Source organism: Mesocricetus auratus, unplaced genomic scaffold (genome assembly GCF_017639785.1).
Source record: "Mesocricetus auratus isolate SY011 unplaced genomic scaffold, BCM_Maur_2.0 Super-Scaffold_100003, whole genome shotgun sequence".
In the NCBI taxonomy this organism is placed as follows: Eukaryota; Metazoa; Chordata; class Mammalia; order Rodentia; family Cricetidae; genus Mesocricetus; species Mesocricetus auratus.
In genome coordinates this window covers 97,051,200-97,070,312 of record NW_024429188.1, presented here as the reverse complement: position 1 = coordinate 97,070,312, position 19,113 = coordinate 97,051,200, and the positions used below count along the sequence as shown (strand labels likewise).

General features: G+C 40.5%; 2 protein-coding genes across 5 annotated transcripts in view; one reads left to right on the top strand and one right to left on the bottom strand.

Annotated features, from left to right (window-relative positions):
• Ocrl (OCRL inositol polyphosphate-5-phosphatase) overlaps window positions 1-7,503 on the bottom strand; it is a 54,072-nt gene extending 46,569 nt beyond the window's left edge. For all 4 annotated transcript variants that reach the window (XM_040744572.1, XM_040744573.1, XM_040744574.1 and 1 more), the window contains exons 1-3: window positions 7,238-7,503; window positions 6,910-6,989; window positions 3,550-3,629 (exon numbers count right to left, since the gene is read on the bottom strand). In XM_040744572.1, coding sequence (XP_040600506.1) covers window positions 3,550-3,629; window positions 6,910-6,989; window positions 7,238-7,276 — 199 coding nt within the window. In that variant the 5' untranslated portion in view covers window positions 7,277-7,503. The remainder of the gene's footprint in view (window positions 1-3,549; window positions 3,630-6,909; window positions 6,990-7,237) is intronic.
• Window positions 7,504-9,326: 1,823 nt separating this feature from the next.
• Smarca1 (SWI/SNF related, matrix associated, actin dependent regulator of chromatin, subfamily a, member 1) overlaps window positions 9,327-19,113 on the top strand; it is an 87,905-nt gene continuing 78,118 nt past the window's right edge. Inside the window, exon 1 of the mRNA XM_021231045.2 lies at window positions 9,327-9,394. The gene's annotated coding sequence lies outside the window, so the exon portion shown is untranslated. The remainder of the gene's footprint in view (window positions 9,395-19,113) is intronic.

Sequence of the window (19,113 nt, the reverse complement as noted above, 5' to 3'; positions counted from 1 at the left end):
AATTTAAATATATTATAAAAAAGTCTTTCAAAACAAACAAACAAGCAAACAAACAAAGAACTGATCAAGGGCCAAACTGGAGCTCTTCAAAGAAAAGCAAGGGATGGTGACTTAATAGTAGGGAACGTGGTAACATGTTCATGCAAGTGAAGGGGAGTTTAGCTCTCGGTGTTCTTTAGATCTTACAGAAAGTCAGGGAATGGCTATATGCCTCAGAGCAGGATTATTCTCACACAGTTATTCTTTCAACTCAGACACAGTCTCTGAAACTTTGTCAATGATCTCATTATCTCTGTTTTTGCCTTGTCTAAGAGTAGAGTATACTTCAAGTTCTTCCCTCTTAGAATCCAGTGAATGGATGTGGGCCCAAAAGGTATCATACTCAATAAGAAGTTTCGGACACTTATAGAGTACTGTCTTAACTGGAACATTATTCGCAAGATCCATCTACTGAAGTGACCACAGACAGATGACTAAAGGAGATAAAGTGTACACCACACAGTGAATACTATTTAAGGACAAAAAGAATGAAATCCAGTCTTTTTGGCTATTGGATGAAACTGGAGGATATTATGCTAAGGGAAATAAGTCAGTTACAGAATGACGCATATTGATCTCACAGAAGCACAGAGTAGAAGTAAGTACTAGATATTAGGATTGAGTAGTGGATAAAGGGATCAAGAGAGAGAGAATAATGGATAGGAAGTACAGTTAGATAGGAGGACTAAGTTCTGGTGTTCTATAGCATAACATGGTAACATCAGTATATCACACAATATTACAGATCTTAGAATAACTAGATGACTTTGGTGGCTCCCAATACAAAGAAATGTTATTTCAATTTTATCATTACATGTTTCAAATTGTTACACTGTGCTCTCTAATATGCACAAATGTTGTGTCAATGGGAAAAAAAGAAGACACCACAAGCTGTTTGCAAGTTTAGAGTTCTCTTTTCTCTCGCTGGTTTTCCTGTACTTCCTTTTTTTTTCTCCGAGTGTCTGAACTCAACCTACCTTTTCCTCTCTGCCTTCCCTAGATTTGAGCACAGGCTACTGCCTCATGGCTGACTGTGGTTCTGAGTTGAAATCAACCAGGATCTCTGTTGATCAGATGGGAAGCTACACACATTTCTAGCTCCCTCATGACACAAGATTCAACACCAGGTTTCTACTACTCGGGTACAAGAAAGCAATTAGTAAGGAACTAAGTTGTCTAATTGCAGACTGTCTCTTCCAGGGTGATGTAAGTAGGAGATGACGACAGTCTATATTCACCATTGTTCTGTGGTACCCTTTAGTTCCACAAAACTCTGAGTGATTAGTTTTCCAAACAGATACGCAAGTCAGGAAGTAGAAAGGAAATGAAAACCCAAGGGCATAACATTTCAATTTGTCATGGGGGAAACAATGGCATACATGTTTTCCACCGCAATCTAGCAGCTGGCCAGCTACTTCTTATTAAAAAGAATAGAAATGTGACCCTAGAAGTCGTAGGAAAGACCGAAACGATGCTGGGACACTAAAACCTTTGCCTCTTTTGCATCAGGCTGCCACTTATAAAGTAAGGTGTGTGCAGTAACCTATTACAGCATGCACGTACTTTGTTGAGAATGTCTTCCACACAGGGCAGACTCAATAGCTGACTTGCTTTTCCACACACTGTAGACACCACTCCTCTTTCCCTTCCTCCTTTCCCGTCTCTTCTCCTCTCCCTGTTCTTTCTGCTTTTTGTTGTTGGAGGCAGGGTCTAACTACATGGTCATGTCTAGCCTGGGATTCTTGCTTGGCCTCTAATCTGCAATCCTCCTGCTTCTGCCTTCTTCTGGGATATAGGTGTGAGTCACTATGGCCAGCTCAGTAGTTTTGAGTTCTTAATACATACTTTGTTTTCTTTTCAACACACTGTTTTAAAAGTCATATGCACTGACTGTATTCACTTAGAGGGATAAATCCTGAGCAAATAATAAATATGTGGGAAGATTTATGTACAGAGATGTTCACTCCATTACTATTTATACCAGTGAACAGTAATCTAGATGTCAACCAGAGCGAATAATTAGATTATGAGCATAAAATGGAACAGCATATAGACATTGACAGCATGGACAACACTCAATACAGTAGCAAGTAGATAAGAGGAAAAATGTTGCATAGGGTGAGTCCTGCTTAAATGATGTGTTACATGCACAGAGAAAAATAGATGCTAGTTGCCTCTAAAGGACGAGAACGTAGGTGACTTGTTTTCTTTGTGCGCTGCTGCTCTTTCCAGACCTTTTACAGTCATGCATGTTGCTGTTGCGAAAAGATAAAGAGTGAAAGGTGGGACTCAAGTTCTCAGGACTCTGCCCTGGACATAGAGTGCTTCTCCCTGAAAGAAGCACTAGACCTTTGGGAGACATAATCCATTTGTTGTCTAGTAAGCAGCTTTCTCTCTAGAGCAATACTTCCTATACAGCTCTCCCAGTTTTTGAGTTTCATTGTAGCAAATGAAACTCCTCTTTTCAGTCCTCAATGTGAGGGCAGAAAGCCAAGTATTTCCTCCCCAGAGTTATGAATCACCAATGTCAAGACTTGAGAAACCACCATAACTGAGTATGAGATATTACAATCTGATACTTCATGTTACCAAGGTGACTTAAATCCAGCACTTTGGAAACAAAGTGCCAAATGTGTGAATCTTTTACAATGGGCAGAAGCCCAAGGTAGTCATTTAAATCCACATATGCCAGTCATCATAAAAGATTACTTACACATATCTCCAACCCTACTCAGGGGAGCAGGTGGTATATACATATATATTTTAAAATATAATTCTTCAGCATTTTAAACATAACACTTATCTTTTCAATGGCAGGTTAGAAATGTTAACTTTTTCTGTGAAGAGTAATATACTTCATTTTACATGCAGTGACAAATTTGAATATGTATGACATTATACACTGCATTAATGACCAAAGCAAGGCCTTTTTGTGTGTGTGTGTGTCTATTCTTTTTTTTAGGTATTTTTTATTTTTAAATTTAAATTTAAATTCAAAACAAGGTTGCTTCACATGTCAATTCCAGGTCCCTCTCCATTTCCCTCCCCTCCTCCTGTGCCCTCCCACTCTCCCAATATCCCCTCATTTCGCCAGGGAGGGTGAGGCCCTCCATGGGGGTGTCCATAGTCTGTCATTTCATCCAGGACAGGGCCTGGACCCTCCCCCAAGAGTTCAGGGTGAGAGTTCATCTCTCATTGTTGGATGGGAGCCCAATGTCCATTTGTATACCTGGGATAAATACTGATCTACTATCCAAGGCTCAATAGATTACCTAGGCCCCCTCACTGACACCCACATTCAGGGGGTCTTGATCAGTCCCATGCTGGATTCCCAGGCATCAGTCTGGGATTCAAGAGCTAACCCTTGTCAGGTCAGCTGTTTCTGGGGGTTAAACCAGCCCAGTCTTAATGCCTTTGGTCATCAGTCCTCCCTCTCTGTCACTGGATTCCTTGAGTTCAGCTCAGTCAAAGCAAGGCCTTTTAAACTAGCTAAGTCATTAAAGCAAGTACCTTGTACACATCTGAAGTGGCTATTTATAGGAATGACATCTTGGACATGTTGCTCCTTCCCATGCAACTGGATTATTAACCTGGAACACAGAAGAATGCATCAATGAAGAGCTACTGAAAATGCCGAATCTTTCATAACAAAACACCTTGCTATTTGGCTACACAAATCTAATCTGTGTTTGTTAGACTTGCTGCATTAGTCCACTTCATCTGAGTATCCCAATTGGTAGATGTTGCTCAAAGGCTAAAAGGATAATAGTGGTGATCAATCTCTGACCACCCAAACTGGCTTACATGCATAAAGAATATATAATAGTCCTTGTCTTAAAAACAATCTTAAGATTCTTCATTATAAGTTACACACCTTCATGGTATAAACATCAGACTGAGGAACCTATAGCTTTAAGGGAACTCACTTATGACAGGCTCTATGGCTATCTTTTGTCATGGTATTTTTAGTGCTTAGTGTAGAGCCTGTCATACCACAGACACTCATGTGCATTGAATCAATGGATGAGGCAACTTCATCTGAGTATCATCAGCTTTTCACATTTGGCTTCATGTCTTTGACCAAAGAAGGGTTCGGTCTCTTTCACACATACATGCAGGTTGCTGGAAGAATAAAAAGAGTCATTCCTTGACCAATTAAAATAACACCAGAAACCAAAAAGCTAGCCAAAACTCTAAGTGGGTTGCCTTCACACCCTTTGTGTACATCCTCTGTTTCTAACTTCAAGCTGGTATTTTTATGCGAACACGAAGGAATCCAGCTCCCAAGTATTAAGTGAAAGACTTCTAAATTCACATATACTCACTCTCTACACCATTGAGACAGGGTCTCACTATTGTACTTCAGACTGGCCTATAACTCAGTATATAGGTCAGGTTCATCTCAAGTTCATTTTCCTGCCCAGACTCCAAAGTGTGGGGATTGCAGATTCATGCCACCATGTTGGGCTCATTTTTTTATTACTTCTTTTTAGTGGCACAGAATCAAGGTATAACCTAATTGGTAAACAGCCATTGTAAACATCGACTCCTTCCCACATCAAATACTCTTCGTATTTTTTTCAAGAATACCTCTTTTCTTCCCGAGCCCCAGTTCAAATATGACCTCCTCTGTGAAGCCTTTCCCAAATACTTCCAAGCAGAACCAGTAGTGTTCTCCCCTTAGTTTGTCCCTCCAATAGAACACTCAGACAGCAGTTACATTTATTTCTCCTCATTGCCTGGAGCTCCTTGAGAGCTCCAGTTCTGTCTACAGTCCAATAGATACTCAATGACTGCTGGTTGAATAAGTGAACAATTTTATAAGCAGAGGTAAATTTCTAAATGAAACTCCCCAAAAGAAACAAACATTTTAGCATTTGGTTGTCCCCCCCACTCCATATTTTGTTTTTCATTTTGGTCTCTCAAGCAAGGCTCTTCTATATTCAGAACCACAGATCTAAATATGGAGATAGGCTTCAAGTTCTAAGACAAAAAAAAAAAAAACAAAGTAAAAACTTCTGGAGAGAAAAAAACTGTGAGGCTTATAGATGGTATTATAGTTTTAGGTGTCTCTAATGAATGCTTTCAGAAGAAATTTCACTGCCATATATTTAATCCCAGCACTCTGGAGACAGAGGCAGGTAGATCTCTGAGTTCAAGGCCAGCCTGGTCTACAGAAGAGTTCCAGGACAGCCAGAGCTGAAAACAAAACAAGAAATTTCTCTGTGGACTTCCGAATTATACTGCATAGGTTTTGAACTCAGCTATGCAACGTTGTAACAGAGTAAGTAACTTAACTTCAATTTCTAGATCTGTAAAGGGCATGATAAATGCTTAGTGCTGTCACCAGGCCATTTCACATTAGTTGTTGCTGGACCCTTATCATTTGTATAGACTTAGACCACAAGGATTTGATTTCTCTGTAGGGAAATAGTCAAGAGTGCTCCCCATGCCAAGTTTCGATGTTCTTCTAGGACAAGAGATTAGACAGAACAAATTACTTATCCCAAGATCACCTGCTGGCTCCCACTAAGGGAGGGGCAATTCCTGTGTTGTGGTTATTTCAACAATGTAGCGATTCCACTTGATTCTTTTAACTTTGTTTTTAATAGAAGAGGAAACCAAGATACATAGAATCTACTGGTTTGTGCTGGTTCCATTTCTACACACCATTCCCACCTCTCAGCATGGTATTGGAACCATACTGTTCAAGTCACTGTTCCCTTAAATGTATTCCTATTAAACGACTCTTTCTGGATTTTATAAAGTTTAGGGAAAATAACATGAATGTCTCACATCAACACAACCAACCAAGCAGGATCGAGGAAAGAGCTACTTCACAGATTTAGTTGACAATTAGTTACAGTGACATCCACAGCTCCGGCTGAGCTCAGGTCAGGCAGGCAGTTCTTTTCTTCTGTGTGAATTAGACAGCTTGAGAAATAGGATTTAAAAGTAGGGCCCGAAACAAGCACTTTTTCATGCAGAATCCAATGGTAAGAGATTTAAGTGATCAACAATTGTTAAACAGGGAGGAAAATTGATTCCCAGAAACCAGTGAACCAAGGGAAGTAGCTTGAACATATACAGTGATAGGGCACTGCGATATGTAACGGTAACCATGGAAACTTAGGATGAAGCATTATTGGCAAGGGCACAAGGTTAGCAGCTGTGTGATAGCTTATCAAAATAATCTTTTGCTTAACCAGTCAAAAAGTATTTACCGAGCTCCTATCGTCCAAGGAGGTGACTTGCACTGATAAAATGTCAAATGTCACTTTATTTCTATGCATTTCTTTAGCTTTTCTTTCCAACAGTACAGTCTGGTGAGACAGTTATTGCCCTATACCAACAAATTAGTGAATTAATGAATATGCCTTCAAGCAAATAGAAAAAGAGGATCCAGGGACTGGAAGCGCCAGTCGAATGGGGGAAATGTCTGGAACATTAACAATATAGCATTTCCACAGCACTTTTCCTTTGTAAGCCACTTTTGTATTTATGATCCCCCAATTATAACTCCAAAAGGCATAAAGCAGTCTATGCTTTTATTCAACTTAAGAAGAAAGAAAGCAAGGCTCAGACAGCCTTATTAACTTGGTTACACAACACATGTGCAGGAACTAAGAACCCAGGCTTCCTGCTTCCCTGTCCATTGAGCCCTTCCACTGAGCACAGGGCCTGGAGTTATCTTGCAGCTTAGAAGTTGGCGATGGGAGGCCTCTGCTCAGGAAGTGCTAACTCTTCACACCTGGCTGTGAACCTGTTGCCAGCTTGCTTGGCCAAGGTGGGGGGCTCCTTGCGGTTTCGGACTCGGGGAGGTTTATGGAAGAAGGTTCTCTCCTCCGTGGGAGTCAGGTGGCTACTTACTCATATTGCCCGTTCCTCTGGGCTAGGGTCAGGGCGCAAGGCTCCCGGAGGGGACCCTTCATCTCCAAACCCTCCACCATATGCAGGCACTTGGTCAAGGGTCTCTCTCTCTTTTTTTTTTCTTGCAAACTAAGCCAAGGAAGGGTGACACGGGGGGGGGGGGAGCGGGCACACACCGGCCGTCCTCCTTGGTTCCCCCAGTGTCCCCTCCCGAGCCGCCCCCTTCCCCTGCTCCGCTTGCCCCCAGATGCACGGCACCCCGGCCCGCGCCCCCTTCCCCCCGCCCGAGTGGCCTCCCTTCCCCTTCCCCCTTCTCTCAGACGGATACTGCCAGAGGCTGAGCTCCGACCGGGAGCTGCGGCTCCATCAGGGCGGCCTCCAGGCTCTGCGGGGCTGCAGACTGCCAGCGCTTTCCACGACACAGCCTCCTGCGGCCTGCCGCGCACCCGCCTCGGCTTGGCGGACCGAAAGGGCTCCGGCGCCACCGGGCGCTGGGAGCCTGGGAGCCCGGGAGCCCGGGATCCAGCCGGGGAGCTGGGGAGCTGGGAGGAGAGAGTCTGACCCGAGAGAGAGCGGCGCCTCCCGCCCCCGCCCGCCTGCCAGGCCGCCGCAGATTTCGCCCCCTGCGCCCAATCTGGGGAACTGCAGCCAGACATAAGAAGGACTTCAGGACTCCAGACCCCTCCGGACTAGCCGAAGGCGGGCTTCAAAATGCTATCTCCAGCACACCAGAAACGGTTCTGAGGACTTTGAGGATTGTCAGAGAAAAGAAACAGTCACACCAGATGAGCTGGGCCGATAGGATCCACGGCATGCTGCCTTAAAAAAAAGTCCTGAAGTTATGAAGTCCTCTAAGGTGTTTTCTCTTTCCATGTTTTTCCTTCATCCCCTAAATTGGAAAATTACCCATAGCTCAGCCCTCTGTCTCACTCTCTATCCCTGCATTTTATCCTCATCAGGTGACTTCCAACTATGTGAGTTCAAACACACATGCCTACTCTAGGTCTCTTAATATAGCCCATTGTAAAATAACATCATTCCACAATAACATCATTCCACTCAGACATCAACCCTGAAAACTTAAAGCTACATGCATGCTTTCTTCCTGTCTGCTGATCTTTTTAGCCGAATAACCCTTATTTATATTTTCTTTGAAATGACCTTTTCAAATCCTTGTCTTCTATCCTTTTGTACTGCCATGTAAGTTTTTGTGATACCCTACCTGGGTTACTGAATCCACCCCCCCAAAGAAATCCTGTTAGTTTACATCTCTCCTTTAATGTTTCCAGCCTGTTAATAGTCACCAAAAGCACTACCATTTCAGTTGTGTTATTCATTTGCTCCAAAATCTATATTTGACTACATAACAAGACTTACTTTAAAGTTATGCTAGTTAAGATTATACTATGAACAGACTGTAGTATGAATATGACCCTCAAATTGACCCATACACACATAGACCGATACTCACTATATGCCATTTCATATCAGTGAAGAATAGATTCTTCACTAAATACCACTGGGGACATTGATTTTTTCCCATATGGAAAATTTAGATCCTTAACTTACACCATGGATGAAAAAATAGATTCCATGGGGTATTATAGTAAGTAGACAGCCTGAGATCATCAGACAAGTTGTGCATGCTCTGGATATCAGAGCTGGGTAGGTGAGATTAACCAGGTACTTTAGAGCCCAAAAGGTCACAAAAGAGTCCCAGATATCTGACATTAAACTTTTTACACTGTTAGATTTTCACTTTGCCTTGACCTGATTTTAACTGTGTCTAGGTTCTTCCCTCTGGAATAAGAAGGTATGTAAAATTTATTTTGGATTTTATAGTTGGAGCCTGTAGTTTGGATCCTATCGTTAAGAGACTTTAGATCTTTAAAGAGAATGTAGTCTTTTAAAATAATTGGTGTTTTTAAAAGGCTAATTTTTGTTTGTTTTTCTAGATAGGGTTTCTTTGTGTAGCCCTAGCTGTCCTGGAACTCACTCTGTAGACCAAGCTGGCCTCAAACTCACAGAAATCCACCTGCCTCTGCCTCCCAAGTGCTAGGATTAAAGGTGTGTACCACCACTTCTGGGCTAAGACTGAAACTTTTAAAACTCGTACTAAGATTAACATGAGATCCCAGAAAAGAAATAAAATGGATGGTTTAAAATTGTGTGTTTGTGCGTTCAAATTGACAAAGGGTGGAATGTCATAGGTCTTGTAAGCTCAACAAAAGCATAGGCATACCTAGGAGGAAGGAATCCTAACTGGGGAATTGCCTTTATCAGATTGGCCTGTGGAGGTGGGTTCCTGATTACTGAGTAGGTAAAACTGTGCTGTGCTTGAATGGTAGCTAAGCAAACCAAGGAAAAGAAGCTAGTAGGCAGTATTCCTCTATGATTCCTACATGAGTTCCTGCTCTGGCTTCTGCTGCTGATGGATCCAAACTTGTGAGATGAAATAAGCCCTTTCATTCTCAAGTTGATTTTGGTCAGTGTTTTATCACTACAGCAGAAAAAAAACTAGGAAAGGTAGATTAAATATTCAATGGTGAAAAGCAAAACTTTGCAACTTACAGTAGGAAGTGAGAGAGTAGAGGTGGGGGCTATGGGTCAGTGACGCACAAGTCACTGCAACCCCCAGCACTAAAATTATTATCCTAAAATAGAATGAGTACGATACCTTTAGTTGCACTATTTTTCACAGTGTATATAGTTTAAGACAATAGAGTTAGGCATGATGACACATGCCTGACAATCAGTACTCAGTGGCTGAAGCAGGTTGTCTGTGAGTTTGAGGCTACCCTGGGTAGCACAGAATGTTCAAGACTAGTTGAAATTATATAATGAGAGCTTATTCCATGGAAAACAAGGAGATGGAACTCATCTTAGCAGTAAAATGCTTGTTGAACATATACCAGGCTCTAGGTTTAATACCTAACAACACACACACACACACACACACACACACACACCATATAGTAGAAGACAAAATGTGTGAATAATTAATTGTCAAGTATACTTTAGTGACTGCTAAAACATAAATGGATGCACAACTTTATTGTTATTCAGGGAAACTAAAACCTAAAACCATGAAATATTTCTTCACAATCATTTGTTTGGCAAAACATTGAAAAGTTGGGTAGCATGTGTTAGGTCTTAGGTCCTCCACATGTCTAGAAGTGACCTCAAGCTGGGCTATAGAAGGATATCTGGTGGTTAGATAAAAACCGGCATTCCTCAGGAACTTGTGAAACGAGTTATCCATCCTAAATGAATCTCTCCCTCCAGCTACCTTATAATCTGTATGGGTTGTCCATTCTAAGCTCTTCCTTGCTACTCTATTCTCCACTCTCTCCCACTCTCTCACTGTGTCCTCACTCTTGTTATTCCACCATTCTCTCCTGCTTCCCTAGCCCTGACCATGTCCAGTCTTCTTTCTTTTCTCTCTGCTCTGGACTTTTCCAGATGCCTCTCGATAGTTCTCTGTTTTGCTCCCAATAAAAACCTTGCCCCTCCTGGAGCTGTCATGTTGGCAGTTTCTTTACTGCATTCCCTTAGATGCAGCACCAACTGTTTTTGAGGATGTAGAACACTGAGGACTTGAATAGAATTCTAAGCCGGTAAAGAACAATGGACAATGTCTAATTAAAAAAAAAAACCTGAGAACATGCCTTGTGAGAGTTTGAATGCAATTGGCCTTCATAATCTCATAGGGAGTGGCACTATTAGGAGGTGTGGCTTTGTTGGAATGGGTGTGTCCTTGTTGGAGGAAGTGTGTCACTGTGGGGGCCGGCATTGAGGTTTCCTATGCTCAGGATACCGCCTGGTATCTCACTTGATTTCCTGTTGCCTGCAAGATGAAGGAATCTCAGCTGTTTCTCCAGTACCACATCTGTCTGCCTGCTGCCATGCTCCCAACCATGATGATAATGGACTAAACCTCTAAAACTATAAGGCAGTCCCCGCAATTAAATATTTTCCTTATACGTGTTGCTGTGGTAATGGTGTCTCTATATAGCAATAGAAGAAACCCTAACTATGACATTTCTAGGCAGAGACCCTGGCAAAACTAAACTTTCTGAGCAAAGAAATAAATGAATGTCTTATTTTGCATTCTTTGTAACAGATAGAAGCAAATCAAATGCATTTTGGAAGGTGAATGGCTAAATTATAGTTTTCATGAAGGTGATAACTACTACTATTTTGAAATGAAAATGAATGAATTCGACCTTTAAGTAGTAGCAGAATTAAATGTCAGAACGATGGAGTTAAGCAAAAACGTATCATATAAAATCTATGCAAAGTCTGAAAGTTGCAGCACATGACTACATAGATGCACTACATAGCAAAAGAACAATATATAAGGCACAAAGGTGCATGGTCACAAAATTAAAAGTGGAGAAGAGGCCTGACAGGGTACACGTAGCCCTGGCTGCTTTGGAACATACTATGTAAAGCAGGCTGTCCTTGAACTTGTGTTGATCTTCTTGCCTCCTCTCAAGTACTGGGATCATAGCTGCATGTCCTCATACTCAGGTTTTACTATTTATTTCTTAAAACACAAGATGGAAGTTGCTGTTGTTAGATTAGTTGGAACTGGGTGGGGTGTGTGTGTATTTATTCTGTTGTTCAGGTGTTTTCCTCCATTGGGAATCATTTGCAACCAATGAAAATAAAAAGGGAATGATCTGTGGGAGAGGGTGAGCAATGTCAGGTGCTAAAATTAGGCCAAGGAAAATGAAGGCCAAGAGACTGGCTTTGACTGCTGCAAGGAGCCCACTGGTGAACACCAAATGTGTGGTTTCAATTAGATGTGAGTAGAGAAACAAAATTACAGAGAATGCAAGGATGGAGCTCTGTCTTGAGAAAGTGGAGACAAGAGACCACATATTGAAGAGCTTTGAAAATAAAAAGGAGAAAAGTAATTGACTTAACAAGAAGTGTAAAACAGGTTTTTGACAGAGCCCGAAGGCACTTTAAAGCCAGGGAAAGGAGCAAGCATATGTTAGATTAAGTAGGCTGCGAGATCCCATGCAAATTCCCCCAGTAATTGGGAAGGACAAGGATCCAAGCTGGAGATGGAGGAATCAACTTTGGAGAAAAGGCTAGGTTCTCTTTCTTCTCAGTTTATAGTCTCCTCTGAACCAGATAGTGGTTTTTAAGGTTACTCTTTGTTGGATAAAAAAGTAAAGGGATTGCATAGATACTGAAGTTTATTGATGTAAGAACTCTAAAAACTAAGTCTTCCATAAAGGTAAAGATGGCTGCATAGAAAAGACATTCAAGCCGGGCATTGGTGGCACACACCTTTAATCCCAGCACTAGGGAGGCAGAGGCAGGTGGATCTCTGTGAGTTCGAGGCCAGCCTGGTATACAGAGCTAGTTCCATGACAGCCCCAAAAACAATACTGAGAAACCCTGTCTCAAAACACCAAAAAAAGAAAAGAAAAGAAAAGAAAAGAAAAGAAAAGACATTCAAAGGCTGGGGATATAGCTTAGTGGTTGCTTGCCTAGGAAGGTGTGGGAGTCCCATAAAGAGTTAAATGGTCATGGGAGAAAGTTCAAGCAAATGTATTTTTAGCCTTAAGGAAACACAAATCTCAGCAGCATCCCAGTGTGACCGACTTCTCAGTGTGTATCTTTGATCTATCACACAGTGTCAATTAGAACTCATAGGATTTTCAAAAATGAAAACTTGAGATCTCAGGCAGAGTTCTTGGCTAGTATGTGAGATACCCAGGACTCCCTCCCTAGTACTGAAAAAGAATTGACATCTTAAGGCTATAAAATACTAAATGAAACCAGCAGACAAAAGTAGAATAATTTATAATCAAGTAGCTACAATATAATGTGTTCTATCAAGTATATCAATTGTTATTTTTTCCAAAACTCATTATATTTTGTTCTTGCTCTATTTGGGACTTCCTTGTGCTAGTTTAATGCTCTACCACAGAATGTTCAATCTCTGCTTGGTATGCTCCTAGCCCGAAGCTCATGATATCTGAAGCTTGTTTTTAGGTCGAATCTCCCTGCTTCCCAAGTCTGCTTAATTATTACGGAGAAATCACAACTATCATAAATTAAATTAATTATGCACAGACAATTTCAAAAGCAAAATTGCAAAAGCCCTTTCAAAAATTTATAGTAAAATATAAATGTTTAATGCAGTATGGGATGCATTTTAATATGTTTAATTTGAGGCTGGCTGGAGCTTCCACAAGTGAGAGTGCTTAGGGTCTGTGAAGGTAAAAACGACGAGGCCAGGAGGAAAGATTGCATGTAGGTGAGTCAGCAGCCAGAGGCTGGAAGGCAGGCAGACAGAGGCATAAATGATTCATTGATTTTTAAATTACCACTAGTTGAAAAGTCTTGCTTTTCACACACAGAGGTCCAACTACTGGTATTGTTTTCCATACAGCACTGCATGAAGAGCCCATTCTTATTTACATATTTCTGTTTTACATTTCTGTGATGTATTTCTAGCTAGGCATTTCTATTTTGTTTTCATATATTTTCCTTCTGGGTAGAATTTGCACTGAGAAAGGTTTATTACCTGGGGTCATGTATACTGTAGAGAAATGGCAAGAGGCCCAGCAAGCAGAAACAACTAGCCTCCTTTGGCACATATTGCCCTCCAGACTCTCCTTTCCTGCTAAGCCTCACCTCCCATTTGATATTTCCTCCTTTGTTGGCTAAGTTCTCCATTTGCTGCATACATCATTCTTGTCTTTGGACCAGGTCTTGTCTTTGGCAAAGCCAGGCAATGTCCAGACATTCTTGCCTTCCCCTCTCAGAAGCTAGGGAGATCCTACTGGAACAATATGGAATCAGCCTGTTTTTCTAGGATCCAAGGATCTGCCTATGTTGCATTTCTTTTGGTTGGTTGGTTATACATTTTCTTTTAATTTTTAAAATTACATTTGTGTGTGTGCGTGTGTGAGTGTGTGTGTGTGAGTGTGTGTGAGTATGTGTGTGTGTGTGTGTGATATGTGGCAGGCAGAGGACAATTTGAAGGAGTCAATTCTTTCCTTCCAGCATGTGGGTCCCAGGGATTGAATTTATGTTGTCGAGCTTGACAATAGATGCCTTTGTACTCTAAGTCATCTCCTGAGCCCTGACTTTGTTTTGTTTTGTTTTGTTTTTGAGACAGGATCACCCATTCTACAAGTCAGGCTGTCTTGGAACTCACTATATAGAGCAGGGTGGTCTCAAATCATAACAACCCTCCTGCCTCCACCTCACAACAGCAACACCTGCTGGGATTACAGATGTGCATCACCACACCTGGCTTTGAATATATTTTTCCTTCAGTTATATGAGGAAGAACCTTGGGATTTGCACATGCTGTGTCAGTATTGTACCACTGAGCTTCATCCACAGTCCCTGGGTATGTCTTTTCAGGGTTGTTGCTTAAGACTTTTCTTATGTTCTAGCCATCATGCCTTTGGAATTGAAATGTGCAGTAGTTTGACTCAACAAGATAGGTGGGATCATGGCACCAGTCTTTAGTTGTTCATCCACTTGGACACTGCTAGCTTGCCATCTTGGTTTTGACCTTTATAGAAGGTTAATAACAAAAATGGTTATAAAATTTTTGATACCTTTCCAAATATTAGAGGTGGTGATGTTGAAATAGAGTATGCAATCATAAAAGCTCCTGCAACTTGTCAAGATGATACTCATCAAACCCATAAACTGATCAAAATTCTTAGTTTTCATATAAAATTTTCTCAAGTACTTTGGAAAGCCTAAGGAAAAAGCCAAGCTATGGCTAAATTACAAATTGTTATCTCATTCATTAATAATAAAATCATCCACTTTTCCAAAGTTAAGTAAAGATCTCTAATTTTATGTGTAAACAAAATAAAAATTAATGAAGTGAGTGAGTTGATATTTTTTGAACCATGGAATTAAATAGTTACAGGCAGATTTTTTTTACAGGAGAAGACAGACTTTTAGTCATCTTTTATTGTTCTTAGTAGTGATGCATTAGATACTTAAGCCATGAATTTAACCAAGTGACTGGGTAAGTACTCACAAAGTTAAAGTGTATAAGGTCATATACCAACCAAGGTCACCACTGAGGGGTTTTAGTTATGAGTTATAAACATCAGATGCTTTACTATTAGTTTTTAGTGTTAATATACAGAGTAATGGGTTTAATCATAGAATTTTCATACATATGTGTCATTATTATAGTTGGTTCTTATTTATTCTTCTCTCTAGCTTCCCTCCCTTTTGCCCTCAGTAGCTGATTCTTTTCTTTTCACAGCTCAGTCCTCCCTTCCATTTTGTTATCAGAAAACATTAGATTTTGAAATCAGTTTCTGTTTGTGAATGGTGCAAGGTCAAGTAATATTTAATCAACACTGCAGCGGATGCGGTAACATGATCTATGAAGATTGCCTGAGTGCACCTATCCTCACCCTCATGACCCTTACTGATGTATGGCAATGTGGTACGAGACTTGTCTCATGTCCAATGTAGGTGTTACAGAGGGAAAGCAGAATGTATTCTTGATTTTCATTTTAAGTCTCAGTCCAGGATTTAAGAAACAGATTTGGGAAGAGTTCCTATTGATAAATTCATGTTACACCCCTCACTTCTGTTTCTCTGGCTTCAACAAACAAAAGTCAAAGAAGTGATAGGAACATGAGTGGGAAGAGAAGAGAAATTAGGAGCAGAGGTCTTGTGGGAATGATGAGATGAAACTGTGTTGGGGAACAGTAGAGGCCTTGCCCTCAGAGGCCTAACAGAAAGATGGCTCCCTTAATGGATGGCATGTGTGGATAACTGTACACCTCTGGGAAGACCTGTGAACACTACAGTCAGAACGTAAGGAATAGGCTCCTCCCTTCTCCCACAACTGATATTTCGGTCTTATTTTTATAAATTATGGAGTTTGAAAGTCAATATGACTGTTGAGAAGAAGGGAGAAAACAAATCCTAAATTTGATTGATTCTAAGTAGGAAATGGCTGAAAGAGTCCCCAAATAATGAATGAATTGACTGGGTTTTATGTGGATAACCTAATGTGGTGCCTCTGGAAAGAAATTATGTCCAGATACAGGCAGAGTAAAGTCCAGAATTTAGTCCCTCTTGCTTCTGGAGGTATATCCAGCGATATATCTCCCACACAGTAGCAGTAGCATTTCCATTGGCATCTGTAAAACATACAGTATTTTCATAGGGATCTGTTAAGTATTCCTTACAGAAAAAGATTAATGACTTAGGATTTTCCCAAGGATGTTAAACATCAAAACAAATTGCAAAATGCTGTCTCATTTCTTGGGTACATACTCCTTACTTCAATGTCAGTACTAAGTATAGCTCTATCCTCTATCTTCTCTGTTATTTTACCTGATGGAACCTTTGATTCTTCAATACTCACCTTAGGGCCTTCTTCTTTGAAGCTCTTCTCTCATTACTGCTCAACTGGAAAGGAATGCTCGCTATTCTGAGCAACAGTGCCTCTTTGTACCTTTTACAGAACTTCTTGGAACTCTTCAAGGTCTGTTTTGTATCATATTGTTGCAGAACGAAGGAGCACATGATAGCCTCTGTTCATTCTTATCTCTGTTTACTATTTTCTTAGCACTTTATAGTCACACTTTTTAAAGCAAATGCCTGTAGGGTATCTGCTTATATTTTCCACAGTGTGTCTGCTATTTCCTCCCTTTAATGTGCATAAAACAGATAAGCACACTTAACAATTGTAAAGCAAATGCCCGTGTAAATTCTACCTGGTAGAAACAGGAAATCAAATACAGTTGGCACTTGGGACAATAGCTCTAGAGCAAGCATCTCTCCCTTATCATTCCTTCCCCAACCCAGGATTAAATCTGGGCCAGCCGCTGTGCCAGAATTCTCTGAAGTATAGAAATTTCCATTTATTTTCATTTGTCAGGGTTTGTGCCATCTGGGCTGCTAAAAAATCTGATGATTGGGCTAAAGGAGCAGCTTAGTGGTACTAGGCTTCCTTAGCATATTCAGAGCTGCAGATTTGATGCCCAGTACCACAAAAATTTTAGTATCACCTCTGTATATAAATCACTATCTTGACTTTTGTGATCATCATTTCCTTGTTTTTATTTCTGCATTATAACATATGAATATGTGATACATTATTCATATGAATGAATATTTCATATTTTGTTAATTTCATCTAATATTGTGTCATGAGGGTGGATGCATATAGATGTACATTTTCATTGACGTACAGTGTATTGTATTGTGTAGTGACTATATCACAATTCATTCCCCCTGATGAAAGACATTAAAAGGTGTCTTGAAGCTGTCTTTTTCAAGCTATTAAGAATTTTTCTGGTGCACCTAGGAATGATGAATGATTTTCTGTAGGGTATATTTTCCCAGTGGATTTAGTGATCGATGATAAGAAGCAAAGATGCATAGATGATGTATTGTGTGCAAAATTTTTGTTAGAGACCAATAATCATGAAAGAAAAGCACAAGAAGAAGGTTTGGGAAGGCAAGGTGAAATGCAATATAAGAATGAAACTTAAGCCAATCTTTGGAACAAGTAAAGCCCACTGGTGTGTGAAATGGTCCTTTGCATCTCCGCCTTACTTATTCACCTTAGATATGCAAGCATCTCTGTGCAGCTGGGGCAGACTTAGGAAGCTATTAGTTGCAGACGGTCTCTTTACTTTGCTTTTCAAATCTGAACAGAATGCATTTCCCGAAGGAGAATCTAGGTGGCACATCTCTGTCTCTACCACAATGTATGTCTTCAACTCTAGTAACGTAACATAATACCAGACAGGTAGCTGCATAATTTACATTCTCACCTGCAATGTGAGACCCACCTGCTCCTCATCCTTCTCAACTTTTTTATTGTTAGTCTTTAAGGATTCCAGCCATTCTAGTTGATGTACAGAAGCTCTATTTTGTGTTTTTCAGTTTGCTGTTCTCCCAGTGGCTATAGAGGTTACACATGACTTTTGCTTTATTATGTATCTGTTTATCCAGTTGTACTCTATTTGTCTTCCTTAAATCCTAAATGGATAGTGTTCTGCAAATCCTGTTCAAAGGCCAAAGATTAATCTTTGTTTGATCAGTTGTTCTTTGATTGTTTGTTTGAGACAGGGTCTTGCTTTGTAGACCAGGTTGTCCTGGAACTTGCAACTCAAAATCCTTCTCCTCTTAAGTGCTGAGATTACAGTTGTGTGCTGACACACCTGACCATTTATTTGTTTTGTATTTTAATTTTTAAACAAGTCCTTCAGACGATGCTGATGTGCAGGCATGAGACTCACTAGTTAATTCTTGGACAAGGACTTTATCCATTTTTTAATGAGCCATCATGGTAGTTGGTTCTATATATACTGTGTGGTAGTTTAAATGAGAAATGTCTACCATAAGCTCTGGTATTTGAACACTTGATACCCAGTTGGTGGTGTTGTTTGGAAAGTTCTAGATGGCACAGTCTTGTTGAAAGAAATATGTCACTGAGTTGGCATGGACTTTGAGATTATACATCCTGCTCTTAGTTCCAGTTTGCTCTCTCTTTGTCATGCTTACTGTGGAAGATGTGAGATCTCAGCTTCCTGTTCTTGTTGCCTTCCTTGCTTCTTGTTGCCATGCCTCCCCACCATGATGGAATCTTACCCCTATGGAACCATATGTCAAAATAAACTCTTCCTTCTAGAAAGTTCCATTGTCCATGGTATTTTATCACAGCAACAGAAAAAAAGTAGCAAATACGAAAATTGGCATCAGAGAGTGGGCTGTTTTGGAGAAGAATCTAACTGTGTTGATTATTGGAGGAATATGGGAGTAACTGAAACCTTTACCTAGAAGAACGGTTGAGTGCTGAATCAGAACTAGAGACCATTCCTGTGTTATTTTGGCAAAGAATCTGGTTGCCTTCTTGGCCTAAGTACTTTCCTGAGGCTATGTTAAAAAGTAACAGACTCATTTTATTGGTAGAGAAAATTTCAAGAGAAATAATGTTGAATCCGTGGTGTGGTTGTTACTGATAATGGTTATGTAGGTATACAATGAAAATGAACAAGGGCAGAGTAAAATACTAAGTGTCCACTTAGAGAGAAAAGAACACCAGGAAGCTTAATATTCCACTCAGGGCATGTGATGGATGAGATGTAATTGTTAGGATTATCAACATAAAGAAGAAGCTTCTTGCTCTATTGTGGAACAAAGAAAGAGATGTCCCTAGAGTAACACCTC